General features: G+C 42.7%; 2 protein-coding genes across 2 annotated transcripts; one reads left to right on the top strand and one right to left on the bottom strand.

Moving 5' to 3' along the window:
* Positions 2604-5105, bottom strand: LOC8082313 (dormancy-associated protein homolog 3). Its single transcript, XM_002465251.2, has 3 exons — positions 4882-5105; positions 4581-4778; positions 2604-3199 (listed from the first exon to the last, which is right to left on the bottom strand). Exons 1-3 carry the CDS (start codon positions 4991-4993, stop codon positions 3108-3110), a joined length of 402 nt encoding a protein of 133 aa, XP_002465296.1. The 5' UTR covers positions 4994-5105; the 3' UTR covers positions 2604-3107.
* Positions 8599-14030, top strand: LOC8083648 (U3 small nucleolar RNA-associated protein 14). The gene is made up of 11 exons (XM_002467835.2): positions 8599-9065; positions 9196-9322; positions 9943-10388; positions 10541-10762; positions 10856-11161; positions 11274-11609; positions 11852-11932; positions 12015-12110; positions 12198-12572; positions 12740-12871; positions 13311-14030. Exons 1-11 carry the CDS (start codon positions 8784-8786, stop codon positions 13479-13481), a joined length of 2574 nt encoding a protein of 857 aa, XP_002467880.1. The 5' UTR covers positions 8599-8783; the 3' UTR covers positions 13482-14030.

Raw genomic sequence — 15260 nt, 5'->3', positions numbered from 1 at the left:
CATCGTCCATATTATTAAGTTACTTGATAGATGAAATATTACTAATTCTGAATATTGACAAAACCAAAACTAAGCAAATTGAAACCTGGAGTGTAGAAGCTCATGTAGGGAATGACAGGCCAGGCAACGTTGCCCTCAGGTATCTTAATCTTGTGGGGCTTCAGATCCATAGTGAAGAATGCACAGTAAGGGCCCATGAAAATGGCAGCAACACGATCCTCAAAGTAACTTATATCAAACGAAGCGGGCAGGGTACCAATTGGCAAGAGCAATGGCTGGAGATCAATGGCTTGGCATTGTGCCCATCCGGCGTATCCCTTGGTACCAGATACCCTCGACCACAGATAGAGTTTGGAGTTGGACTCGTGCACAGCAGCGAATACCAGGACACCATCCGCCATCGTCATCAGCGCAATGCGGTTTGCGTGGCAAGCGAATCGTGGATATCTCCTGCGTGCCCAAAACATGTTTCAGGATCCTTTTCCTCCTCCCGCCACGGCGCCACCATCAGCCACGAAGAAGACTGCATTCCCCCAGTTTTTTTAAGATTTTTCGTCACATAGAATCTTACGTCACATGCATAAAACATTAAATATAGTCAAAAATAAAAACTAATTGTATAGTTTGTCTGTAAATCGTGAGATAAATCTTTTGAGTCTAGTTAGTCCATGATTGGACAATAATTACCAAATAAAAACGAAAATGCTACACTACCCAAAACCAAAAAAAATTGGGAGCTAAATAAGGCCTAAAGAAAACTAAAGGTTATCTAGTCCCATTTAGTGTTTAGATAACAAGTGATTAAATTTAGGAGCTATCGGGTGAACCAAACACCCACAAGTGATATGTTTATAGTTGTATAGTATATGTTTATAGTTGTATAGTAGATCCAAAGAGCGTGGCCAAGTACTTTAGAGGTAGAGATACGAACATGAAGATATCGACGATTGCAGAGAAATTACTTGAAGTCAATTGCAAAAACCCATGAAAATATGATTTGCAGCTAGTTAGGGGGGTGTTTAAAACTATTTTACAAACTCTATTATAGAGCAGCTTAATAAAAAATAAAGTTTGTGAAGCACTTCTTTAAGTGCTATTACAATATTACCTTTTTTCTTCAAATGGAGTATGTAAAGTTAATGTAGAGCGAAATTAAAAACATAGAGCAGAATAGTCCCAAATAACGGAACACGAAGATTCTCGAGCACCGACCTAACTACTGATCAAACCCTATGCAATTAAAGATTCAGATTAGGCCCTATTCAGCTGACTGCCTTGTTTAGTTCCAAAACTTTTTGCAAAATAGAAATAATAACATTTTCGTTTTGTATTTAACAAATATTGTTCAATCATAAACTAACTAGGCTCAAAAGATTCGTCTCGTCAATTCCGACCAAACTGTGCAATTAGTTTTTATTTTCGTCAATATTTAATGCATCTAAAGATTTGATGTGACGAAGAATCTAAAAAATTTTGCAAAATTTTTTAGAAACTAAACAAGGCCTAAAAAAGATTGCTACTGTTAATTTGTTAGAGCATCTCCAACAGTTATGCAATTGGACTATGCATTCTAGAAATTTGCCAAAAGCTTTAAAAATTGCTCTCCAACAGTTATGTATTTGACTTATGCATTTTGGCAAACTTGACATTTGATGGACCAAACTTGACATTTTTGCATAGGTACAATGACTTGGCAATTTTGATATCCCGAGTTTCCTGGACTCCTTGTCGTGCGCGACCTCCCCACACGCTGCGGTAGTTTCCCACGAGGACTCCTCCTCTCTACGCGAACTCTTCTTTCCCCCGCGCCGCCGCCTCCTTTCTTCATGCCGCCTCTTTTCTTTTCCCGCGCGCAACTAGGAGATACGGAGCACAATTTAACTTTGGATATGAGGGACCGACGACTAGAATCGGTGTTTAGCAATCTAGAATCCATCGGATGGACACCTGGTTCCGAGATGGGGTCCGAGCAGTAGGTTGGAGTAGGTCTTACCGGTCTGGAGCAAGCAGCGAGTGGACTAGCCGGTGACCTCGAAGGCTTGGTGAGGCCGCGACGGACTTAGAGGCCGCGCGCGACGTGAACTCTGCGACCTGCGACTTCATGGACTACTGACGCGCGACGGAACTCTGGCGAACTGCGACTTCGTGGACTAGCGGACCGGAAGGCCGCGATTCACAGAAATAGCGGTGACTTGCGACTTCGTGGACTGGCGGCGACGGGCGACGGAAATTCCCGCGCAGAGGAAAAATCTCGCGCGAAGCGCGCCAAACAAAAAAGATCCTAGACAAAAATAGTTGTGTCCACTATTTTAAGAAATGCCAAATCAAAAATACCAAACACTTGGAGATAAACTTATTTTTCCTTTGGCAAAACCTTTAGAGACTTGACAAATTCTAACAAATGGCAAATTCCAATTGAGATGCTCTAAGAGAAAAACATCATAGTTTATTTGAAAAACACCATAATTAAAAAGTAGCAGGTTCTGTATGGCTGGTCTGAAAAACCATAGTTGAAAATATTATTTGCTGTTAACTAGCACACGAATGAGCGAGCCATTGTGAAGTAGCCACCATTGCACCCATAAGAGTGCGTACAATTCACAATCGACAAGACAACCCGCATCTTAGCATTATCCCGCACAGTTCAGAGAGTTCAAGCAAACATCTTCAGCTACTACATACCAGACATTGAACAAAACTACATGTAGTCCACCTCAAACCCAGCTAACATTACATGCATGACCCCATCCTCCACACACCATCCGTTATGACATAGCAGCAGAGGAAACACACACGACACAGCGAGCAGCACAGAAAGCTGCGGCAAAGCCCACACACAGCCCTGACCATGAGCCACTCTACGCACATAGCACCTTATTGACACAGCACGGCACCATGAGCTTTCAACATTATTATTATACAACATATGCCACATAGTAGATAGAAAACAATACACATAGCGGCATCTACAATATATCACAGTAGAGGTAAACCCGCAACTCATCCCTTTTCCCGTCTTGATATCTTCTCTCCTCCCTGTCTACCTTAGGTGAAGTAGATGATTAATTGTCATCAAGGAGCAAAACAAGTGCGAGGGTGCAGTCAGTTCACACTTCGAAGGGAGGAGGTTGGCTGGTAGTCCCTGGTGGGGTTGCCCTCTCATATGCATCGGATGATGATTTCCTTCTGAAGCGACCACCTAGTAAATTTAGTATTCAAGGTTAAGCAATATCCAACCAAAAGAATGAAACAGATGATGCTGATAGCAATCAGAAATATTAAATTAAAAGCCCATTAATACGTGCAGCTGGACATAAGCTTTGCTTTTGAGTGAAATCAGTTGTATTCTTATGGTCCATAGTAGTCACAGTAACATTACTAAAGTAATAAGTTTAGATAAATTAGCAAGTCAACAAGAGTATACTATATACTCACTGTCCTGGGATATAATGGATTTTCAGTTGTCTTAAGTCAACCCATGCTAATTTTGACCAAGTTTCTAGAAGAAAACAAACATTCATACGATATAAAATGGGCTAGAGATATTGTGAAATGTATCTTTTATAATTTACCTCTTTGGCATGGTAGATCTTACTATTCTTGTCTATAAATTTTGGCCAGTTACAATGGTTTGACTTAAGACAACTAAAATCCATCATGGCAAGGGAGTATAATCTACTACTATAAAATAACAACATGCTAAATTAAAATGTGGTTACATATTTTTAGAATTGGAATCAAGACACTGAAATGATTACAACTATCCTTCTTTGTGTGATTGATTCTAGACAATCATCAATGTTTAATTGATACATAGGACAATTTACAGAAGGTGCTTCAAAAAAAATTTCATATCACAATAGCGGCTTCATAGAATAATTTGTATACCAGGGAATCATGATAGATTAGTAAAGATATCTAACTCAGCTACCTAATTCACTAACTCTACTGTGAAATTGTGGCTACCTTCTTCTTGACTAGAGGCTCAGTCGTCCACTCTAAGATCATCGCCGAAACAACTACTCGCAGCTTAAATTAGGCAACACAATCGATAGAGACAACTTCTCATGTGTATCGCTCAACAGCTACCTTGTATACTATGATAAAGCAGGACCATAATTGATACATACAGATCAAACGATCTCTATCGTTGGATTCATATTATCATTACATAAACAAAAAAAAGTAAGTCCATTTTCCTCTTGTTGCCTACCCCACATAACCCCAATGATAGCTACGTTTATCCGATATGGTTGCTGGATTTCAAGACACAAATGATAACTTATCAACTAGTTAAAAACGATAATATCCAGGTATGAATCCACGATGGAGACCCGAGAGCTAAAAGCACCCACTGCCAGTGGGCAGAAATGTCCAAAACGCCCCTTCCCCAGTACGCCCCATCTAGACGCTTCCTAACTGGCGACAAAGCCGAAAGCCACCCGTCACGACCCACGACGTTTCCAATGCAGTGAGGCACCGGTGCGCGGTCCGGAAATGACATAACTGTCCCTACCCGTACCCCGGGAAAAATGGAAGCACGCGAAGGGGGGCTGCCGAGTCTCTGGCAGGGCACTCACCGGCGGCGGCAAACGGCGAGATGGGCGGGGTAGTCCCTAGTGGCGAGGCCGGCGGCGTGCTTGCCGCGCTCCTCGGCGACGACGGGTACCCCGCGGGGCGCTTGATCATGATGCTGCGCGTCACCTTCACCGGCGTCTCCTCGCTGCTGCCCGAAGCCGGCGAGGGCGGCACGAACGCCGAAGCGTCCCCGGCTGGATCTACACGGTCAACGAAACCACAAGTCAGATCGAACGGGAACGCCGACTACGATGGGACGTGTTTTTTTTCTCTCCCAGCACCGGCGGTCACCAGCTCACTCACCATTGATCTTGACGGCGGCGGGGCGCGCGGGCTGCTTGCGGAGGCGGCCGAGGCCGGTGTCCGGGCGCGGGCCCGCGACGGTGTCGTCCCACAGCTTGTCGAGGAGGCCCATCCCTCTCCGTCGTAATCGCCCAACTGCCACGGCCAGACCACCGATCTGGTGCACAGTCCCTAGTCCTCTACCCACAAAACTTCCGGATCTGGGCGAGAAGAAGGTAGGAAGCCAAGCAGGCTGCGCTTATTTATAGATCAGTCGGGAGCTGCGCCGGTTCGCCCTAGACCCGGCTCATGGACCGCAGTACGGATGCGGGTGGGGCCAGAGAGAGGTGGCGCAGGGGTGCACCGTGGTCCCGTGCACGTCAGTCGTGGCGGGCTTGCGGGACGCGGAAGGCAGGACGTGGCGCGGCCGGCACGGGTGCGTGGATAAGATCGATGGGGTCGCGCACGTGTGGTGGCCCACATGCCGGCCTGTGGCGGGACGCCGGGTGGACGTCTCCTGGCGGGCGTCACGTGACGACCCCACCGGCGCGGTCCCATTCCGTGGGAGCTCAGCCGTATCTGGACGGTTTTGGCGTAACGCACGCGGGCCGTAGCTACCAGAAGGGGCTGCCATGTGGGACAAGGATTTTGGTGGGATGGGCCGTGGCTGCGAGGTGCATGCAATCATGCGTGAGATTTCTTGTACGGCTTCCGAAAAATTTTGGAAAATTGACACGGTAGCATTTTCGTTTGTATTTGACAAACATTGTCCAATCATATACTAACTAGGCTTAAAAGATTTGTCTCGTCAATTCCGACCAAACTGTGCAATTAGTTTTTATTTTCGTCTATATTTAATACCTCATTTATGTGTTTAAAGATTTGATGTGACGAAAAATTTAAAAAAATTTGTAAAATTTTTTAGGAAGTAAACAAGGCCCAGGAATAGTAGTTCATTTTGGAGGCCGGTAGCGTGCGCCGATAAATGATCAAGGTCCAGCAGCAGTAATTTTGACTTGACCGACTATATGCCTCTCGCCTCGCTTCCTTGATAAGGTCTTGTTTAGTTTGTAAAAATTTTGGGTTTTAGCTACTGTAGCACTTCTGTTTTTATTTGACAAACATTATCCAATCACGGAGTAGCTAAGCTTAAAAGATTCATCTCACAAATTATAGGTAAACTGTGTAATTAGTTTTTATTTTCGTCTATATTTAATGCTTCATGCATGCGACCAAAGATTCGATGTGACGGAAAATCTTGAAAATTTTTGCGAACTAAACAAGGCCTAAGCACGTACTACATCATTCACCTACGTGTTGAATTAGACGCTCATTGCACTGATAAAATTTAACTTCTTGTCATATTAAATATTTAGACACGTACTATTTACAAAACTAAAAATATAGTTAAAGAGTAATTTGCGATACGAATCTTTTAAACCTAATTAGTCCATAATTGAACACTAATTGGCAAATAAAACAAAAATACTACAATACGTGTTAAACTTTAATACCCCAACCAACACACCCCTAGTATTTTCGACAATGATTTTTGATGTGAACAAGCTAAACTATGTTACTAAGTTGATAAACTACAGTATCCCTACACAAGGAATTGTAAAAAGTGTAAAATAAGCTGTGTAAGGTGATCAAACCACATAATGAAGGTGCAAAGACATCATGGTTCAATGGTTTGTTGGCTACCTTCCTCCACGTCGAGGCAAGCCCAAGGAAGGTTGTCTCCTCCACCACTCCTGAGGGATTGATCTCTAGGTTTTCTCAATCACAAGGCACTCTTCACCCCCCCCCCCTCCCCCTACACTAAAAAGCATCTGAAAAATTACCTGTGGAGCCGCTCACAATCTACGATTAATTGAGTGATGGATGGAGTTCTGCATGCTCCAAGTTGTCAAGTAGGGTCAACCACTAAGAATGACAAAAAATTTGGCTTCCTCAATAGTGCCACTCAATGAATTTACTCAATACAATGCACTAGGAACTCTCGCTCAAATGTTGAATAGTTGAACATGGATCAAATTGTTAGTAGATGCTTAGGGATTTCTCTAGTATGTGTATGTGACTTCCCAAAGTACTAAGAGACTCCCTCAACCTAGCTACACCCCTCTATTTATAGGAGAGGAAGCCAAGTAGCTATTACTAGCTTATCCCACACAACAAGGGCCTTGCTTAGTTCAAAAAAACTTACAAAATTTTTCAGATTACATAGAGCATTAAATATAGATTAAAATAATTAATTGCATAGTTTATCTATAATTTACGGGACAAATTTTTTAAATCTAATTAATTTATAATTAAATAATATTTATTAAATGAAAATAAAAATACTACAATATTTTTTTAAAAAATAAATAGAACTAAACAAGGCCAAGGCGTTGGTGGTCAGACCGTCAAACGGATGACCCCAACGAGCTACTGTAACTGCTACTTTGGGAGGAGCCCATCCATATTGTCTTGTTTAGATGTGAAATTTTTTTAGATTTCGCTACTGTAGCACTTTCGTTTGTTTGTAGTAAATATTGTCCAATCATAGACTAACTAAGGCCAAAAGATTCGTCTCGCGATTTTACAGTCAAACTGTGTGATTAGTTTTTGTTTTCGTCTATATTTAATGTTTCATGCATGTGCCGCAAGATTCGATGTGACAAAAAATCTTGAAAACTTTTTGAATTTCGGAGTGAACTAAACAAGGTCTAGTGCCTAGTGGCTGAAACCTTATCGGTTACTTTTTCTTAGAAAATTCTTGGGAATATACCATGATGAATCCTATCGACTCAAAGTTTAAGAGTCTTGCAAACCCAGGCAAATGAGCATCATTAATATTTGTGGGTAACATGTATAATCTTTGCAGAGTTTAAACTAATACATTAGTTGTGCTCACGGAGGCTATCATGATGATTAACATTCTCTTATGTCTTATGCTTAATGTGTGTAACTTAATGGTATGCTTAATATGTGCTATTTAATGGTGGTTTGAGTTTTCATTTCACTTTTTTGTGATAATCAAGTGCTAATAAAACTTGACCAACTCTAAGTGATTATCACAATTAAACCAGCGTTGGTTTTTACCTTGCTTAAAGTCTTGCATTGCATGTCATACTTATCACTCGCTAAGTATGACATGTGTTCACTCTTACTATTTTCACCACCCCTTTAGTCCGTTACTCAAAGCTGCTTGCAAAATGAAGATGGGATGGAGTTTGTACAAGACAACCACAAAAAATGAGTCTAAAAGTGATCGAGTCGCATGTTGTGAGAGTAGAGTTGTGCTTGTTCCTTTCTGTAGGATCTATATGTCTATTATGGTCCTGTTTGCTCGAGCTTATATGCCGAATCTGTCAGTCATTCAATAATATTTTTTCTCTCACAATAAATTAGCGAACAATATTTTCGGCTATGGTTTTTCATTCAAGCGAACAGACTTCAAAGTAATAAAAAAATAGACTTTGTTATTTGGTTTTGTTATTAAATCTCTTGTGACGATAGCTGTTGTGTTACCTAGGTGGCACTACGTCCGCGAAAATAGCTTTCATAACCGGCGAGAAAGTAAAATTCGACAGTTTTTGAAAAGGTAGAGGTGATAAAATAACGAATTTCTGATGGAGGAGGCAACGGCCGAACTTCTTGAGCTCAAACTCAAACGCACTTCGCCAATAACTCGCTTGGGCTCAGACGTGCTGCTTCACCTGAGTTTGTCTACAGCCCGACTGGAGAAACATCTCTTGTCCCGGCCCAAGTCGCGAGTCGCGAGCGTACCCTAGCCGCCAGCCGCTCGACCCGGCCGAGCCCCCAACTCCCACGCTCGACACTGCTAGGCCGCCGCAGTGTCACCCGCAACGCCGCCGGCCGTTCGTTTCCCCTCTCCGCTCCACCGGATCCCTTCCCTCGCGCTGCTCGTCACCCCAATGCCGAAAAAGGCCGCCATGCGGCGCGGCAAGCCGCCCGCCCCGGGCCAAGGGAAGAGGCGGCGCCACGGGCCGCAGCTCTCAAAGGCGATGCGTCGGGAGCTCGACGCGATGGGGCCTGGCGCTGCCCGCGGCTCCGACGATGAGGAGGGGTCTGACGGGGTGGCCGAGGACGTGTACGAGTACGAGGAAGGGGTGCCCGAGGAGGAGGCCGGCAAGAACGGCCGCTACGACGCCGTGGCCAAGTACGAGTACAATTTCGACAGCGACGCCTCCGATGCGGTGCGGTGACTCCTCCTCCTACTCGATGCACTGGGCCACTAGCGAAGAGATTGCTGAGATGCTGTTATTGTTAGCATTTGAGTTGGTCTCGAACTCCGCCGAATTATGTTCGCATTTGCGTTTTTTCTAGGATGAGGATGTGCCTTCGGACGAAGGCGAGGATATGGAAGAAGATGACAATGACGACGGTGATGATGAGGACAGGCAGATAAGAATACTTCAGGAGACGACCGGAATGCCCAGAGAAGCCTTCGATGGTAAGCTTGTTACCCTTATCCATACTCATAGGCATTTCATACATATTAGCTGTGCTCGCCTGTCCTCATTTTACTGTGGCTGCGGTTGTGGCGGCATTTGATTCTCTTGCCGATAACTGTAGCCACTGAGGGCTTGGCAGTGGCTGCAACAGCAGCTAGGGGCGAAGATAAAAAGCCAACTAGCCAAGGCAAAAATAAAATTATGTTCTAGCCATCTCAAATTCACCACATGTGCACCCCCCTAGCACAGGATCATGCACCCCCACGGCCTAACCTGGAAGTGTGAAACCTCGAGCAAACCAATACGAATACTAAGGCACCTAAATTTACAAATATTGCTTGCTTGCTAATTGTCAATATCGTAGGAACAAGTCATATGTTACAAATATCTCAGTTGTTTAGGCACCTAATTTACTTACAAATACCTCAGATTGATTTTTTGCTGAAGGCTTAAAAGGAGTTTTTCCCAGCTAAGACTGTGACGTGCTAAACAATGTTGTAGCTCTCTTGAGTAAATGATGCATCTCCCACTTTCATGGGAGGATCTGAAACTGGTGGTCAAAAATGAGTTAGTGTGTATCATTTGGGGTTCAAAATCTGAAATAAATTTGTGAAAACAGGAAAGAAGAGGAAACAGCCATTGGAGCTGCCTCTGCAGCATGGTGATGGAGATGGACCTGTCACAATTCATGATCTCTTGGATAATGTCCAGGGGAAACCTGGGTATAGCAAGATCCGTAAGAGGCTGCAGCAGCAGGAGAAAAAGCCGATGGTCGTGGTAGCCCCACTTCCGAAAGTAGAGAGGGACAAGATTGAGCGCAGTGTGACGTTTCAGAAATCCAAGAATGAGCTAACAAAGTGGGAAGGAGTTGTGAAGAGTAACAGGGAGGCTCCTGTACTATACTTTGAAAATGATACCAACTTGGGTGTGAACACTGTTGCAGCAATTGCTAGCGAATTTAAACCAAGGACTGAGTTTGAGAAGAGGATTGCTCAAATTACGCAAAGCACAGAAATAATAGAAGCACACAAGAAGGATGGCGCCAAAATCCTGGAACTTAACAAGGTATCTTTGATGATCTCATTGTACTCTGTCAGTTCTACTGAACTTAACTAGGTTCTATAACAGTGCTGGGTGCTACGCACGCTGAACATGTTACTACACTATTTTCGAAGCCATGGAACATTCTTTCTAAATAAGTTAATGAACTTATGTAGATTGATGTGGAAGATGTGAGAGAACGCCAAAACCGCCTTGCTAAGATGCGCAGCCTTCTATTTCGTCATGAGATGAAAGCAAAGCGTGTGAAGAAGATCAAGTCCAGGACATATCACCGGATGTTAAAGAAGGACAAATTGAAGGCAGCATCAGCAGATTTCGAGGCAGATCCTGAAGCTGTCAAAGATCATGCTAGGAAACAAGAATTTAAACGGGCAGAGGTAAATCATTACTCATGTTTTTCTCAGTTATAGGATAATTTCTTCATTGGTCTCCCCCCAACAACGTCGCTAATTTTTCTGAAATATTTATAGGAAAGGATGACATTAAAGCACAAGAATACATCACAATGGGCAAAGCGAATAATCAAGCGTGGATTGTCTGTTCAAGATGAAGGAACCCGAGCTGCTATTGCAGCACAGCTCCAACAAAATACTCTTCTGACTAGAAAAATGAATTCCATGAAAGATGATTCTAGTAGTGAAGAAAGTTCAGATGACGATGAAGACGAGAGTGACTCAGAAGCAAAGATCTTAAACAGAGGGAAAGAAAAGATTCTTAAAGCTCTTGAAGAAGACAATGAGATACCAAATTCTGGAGTTTTTTCATTGCCTTTCATGGTGCATTTTAATTACACAGGCTGTCTATGCATTTGTTTAGAAAAAAAGTATATTTGTTAGCATTGCTGTGATTCTGTCACCACCATAATCACATTTCTCTGCTTATTTACAGGAGCGTGCTATGAAAAAGCGTGAGGAAGCTACGTATGAGGAAGCACGACAGGCTCTTGAAGAATACGATGATTCCTTGCAGAAACTGGAGGAGAATAACACTAAACAGAATGACGACTCAATTAAGGTGTCAGGTAAAAGAACATTTGGGCCTGTCAAAAATACACACGAAGAGGTAAAGAAGAGAAAATTACAAGATACTGAAAACAGCAGTGATAGTGAGTATGATTCTGAGCCTGCCCAACATTTGAGCAATAATGAAGTAACTATGAAACATGATGATATCCAATTTGGGAATGCGCTACTGGATGATGAACCACAGAATGATATGTACAGAGTAAGACCTTCATACCTTAAGTTATTGTACCATGCATAGTTCTTAAGGCGTCGCCTAGGTGACGCCTAGGCATCCAGGCGACCCCCCAGCCTTGCAAAATGCTCGCCTAGGCGTCTAAGGTGGGTGCCTAGGCGTCTAAGGCGTCCGGGCGGTGGCATTGTCATGTCTTGCCTTTACGCCTTAAGAACTATACCATGTGTTTTGGATAATGTAATCTGATATACATTTTTTGCATTATGTAGAGCTTTAATGATATCATAAAAAATCCTGGTCCTAAGACAACTTTTGAAGTTGGAATGTTAGCTGGTGATTCATGGAAGAAGGTAGTCATTCTGGTATCTTGCGGTAGCTGTTTATTTCCTTGTCTTACTTTATTTTAAGCTTGTTAACTATTGTTTTCACCAGGTCAAAAGTAATAAAGGAAATGACCAGAGCAATGGCAATGGCATTACCAATAAATCCAAATTACCAGTTCCTTCTATTGTAGACCCAAAGCCTAAGGTTTGCCTTAACTATGGTCAACAGTTCCTATTAGTAGGTCCATTCATTATTTTGCTTATTTCGTTTTGCACGTTGTTGTTTGAGTAGCAACAGGATCACAGTTCTGATTCAGATTCTGAGGAAGAGATGGTTGAGGGCTTCTTGACTGTCTCTGACAGAAAGGAGAACTATGAACTTCCATCTCAAGAGGATCTCATACGTCAGGCTTTTGCTGGTGATGATGTTGAAGCTGAATTTGAGAAAGACAAAATGGATGTTTTAAATGAGGAGAATCCTGAACCTGAAAAGCCTGCTCTTGTTCCTGGCTGGGGCCAGTGGACAGACATCCAACAGAAAAAAGGACTTCCCTCATGGATGATAAAAGAACATGAAGTTGCTAAAAGAAATAGACAAGAAGCCTTGAAGAGGAGGAAGGACTCAAAGCTTAAACACGTCATTATTTCTGAACATGTAGATAAGAAGGTAAGGCTGTATTTGAGTTGTTACATACACATGTTCAGTGTGGTTTATGTTTCTGTTGTTTATGTAAAGTGCATACCTTTGCTGTTCCATTATAATTCTAGAACAAGAATCTTAGTTCACTAGAAATGCTTTATCAATAAATAATCTTACTGGTTTTCACTCTGCAGGTTGAAAAGTATTTAGCAAGGAATTTGCCTTTCCCTTTCACTTCAAAAGATGCGTATGAGCAGAGCATCCGAATGCCTATTGGGCCTGATTTCAACCCAGCAATATCGGTTTCTGCTCTCAATCGACCTGCGGTGAGTGCATCTAGCTGCTACATGGAACTTCTAAGAATTATTATTACTAGCTCATAGAATTGAGGACAGCAGAAATCAAACATGTGATTCAATAATCTACTTTGACAGCTACAGTCTTGCTTTCTCTGAATTGCATTATATGCATTTACAATGAAATACCTAGTTACCTACTATTTCAGATGTGCAACCTTGATGTTTGTTTATGCCATCCAGCATAGGAAATAGAGACATCAAATGATTGACATTCTAACATGATGATAATTCATAAATCTTTTACTTACTAAAGCATTTGTACTTAGGAAAAAAAGGACAATGTTCTGTTGCCATTGCCTACATATTTTAGTTGGATAATTAGAAATGCTCCTTCTTACCATTCATTTATAAGATTGCATGCTATCTAAAATATGCTTCTATTCACTTGTACCTCCCATCCTTTCAGATAGTTAAGAAGCCCGGTATTATCATCAAACCAATACAATATGAGGAGGTTAATCCCCATGAGAAGCCTGATGAACCAAAACGAGTCATTCAGAGAGCAACCCCAAACCAGAAAGCAAAGAAAGCCTTTGCCAAACAAGGAAAGGGGGCAACTTCACAAAAGAGAAAGTGATGAGACAGTCGTCTTTTTGTCAATGGCTTCATTTGATGAGAAGCGAAGACATAAAGGAGAGCTGATCCGAATTTTATGTTGCCACAGCGAATTTGCAAGTGCATGCCTCCAGGAGTGTATAGGGATTGTTCTCATAGTGAAAATGGGTTCCAGCTGCAGCGCATGACCCATAGGAAAAGGTTTCACACCACTAGTTTATGAGAGCAGAGAAATTTTGGTACAAGTAGTTGTCTTTGTTATTTATTGCCTTCGCTAATAGCTACACATGGTCCAAATGATATGGATGCTATATTTCAATGATGATTAGCACTGGCCACTGGTTGACTAGAGTCGCCTGTCTTGTATTGTATGGATCCCACTTTTTCAGACGCCAGTAAATTTGGATGATTTGTGTATGTTCAACTCGTCGAACATGGAACGAAGTGAATTTGATGCCCACGGCCAAGGGGCTGGCGCGATCGATATCTGAATCGTTGGTTTCAGTAGCCAGATCTTATGGCAACCCACGTTGTAATGGTCCAATAAAAACTTTATATTTGTAGTTTGATATCTATTTTCTTGTGAAGCAGAGTAACAACTTTATATTTGTAGTTTGATATGTGGAGTAGAGTAACTTGTCTAACCTTGAATCCATGCTATCATATATATAGCATAAAAGGTCCTTACCCGTACGTATTGGTTCATGTAAAATTATGTTATGATAGTGTTACTAACCATGCGTATGACCTGTCGGTTCTGCATTCTAACTCCAAAGATCGTTCCGGCTTGGATGGAGCTCAACAATCAGGCAAGGGAGCAGCTCTTGCCGTTTACAGCCACAACTGTGCAGAGCAGGTCTCACAGGGCAGACAGGATCAGCGACTCTCTGCAACAAGGTTCTTGCCTTCTTGGTTGGGGATAGTAGTGCTCTGGCTCATCATCCAAAATGGCAATGGGTATCCGAAACCCGAGTACCCGACGGGTTTTACCCGATAAGAACGCGGGTATGGAATAGATTTTGTACCCGCGGGTACGTTATTGGGCGAAATCCTTTACCCATCGGGTATGGCGGGTACGGGTGTGGAACAGTAGTACCCATACCCGCGAACCCGTGGGTAAGAAATATCCGCAAAATGAGTAAGCAACCTAAGCAATTTAGCCCATATAGCCCATGAACTGATTGGCTGAACGTACGAAGTGTTGAGCGGCTGGTGTGCTACTAGTGCTGCTATTAATTTGCTGGAAGTTATTATGCTTAATTTCCTAGAAGTTGTGATATTTAACTTGCTGAAAGTTGTTATATTTCTGTTGAACTCGGGTATATTTTCGGGTATGGAATACCCGTCGGCTAAGAATTACCCGTCGGGTGCGGGTACGGAATGAATTTCTTACCCGTCTGCTTTCGCGGGTAACCCGATGGAATAGATTTTGACCTGGCGGGTGCGGGTACGGGTGGCCAGTACCCATCGGGTACATACCCGTTGCCATTCCTACTCATCATACCGCAGTCCATGGGCAACTTTCAGATCAGATGCACATTCGGGCCTTGCTTAGATTCGAAAAGATTTTGAATTTTGACACTGTAACACTTTTATTTTTATTTATCAAATATTATCTAATTATGGAGTAACTAAGCTTAAAAGATTCGTCCCACGATTTACAGGCAAACTGTGTAATTAGTTTTTGTTTTCATCTATATTTAATGTTTCATGCATGTGCCGTAAAATTTGATGTGACTGTTTTTGGTTTTTGGAGTGAACTCCCTCGACCTAGCTCAGCTCCTCCACGGTCTCCTCAGGG

Source organism: Sorghum bicolor, chromosome 1 (genome assembly GCF_000003195.3).
Source record: "Sorghum bicolor cultivar BTx623 chromosome 1, Sorghum_bicolor_NCBIv3, whole genome shotgun sequence".
Taxonomy (NCBI): domain Eukaryota; kingdom Viridiplantae; phylum Streptophyta; class Magnoliopsida; order Poales; family Poaceae; genus Sorghum; species Sorghum bicolor.
This window is presented reverse-complemented; position numbering and strand designations above follow the sequence as displayed.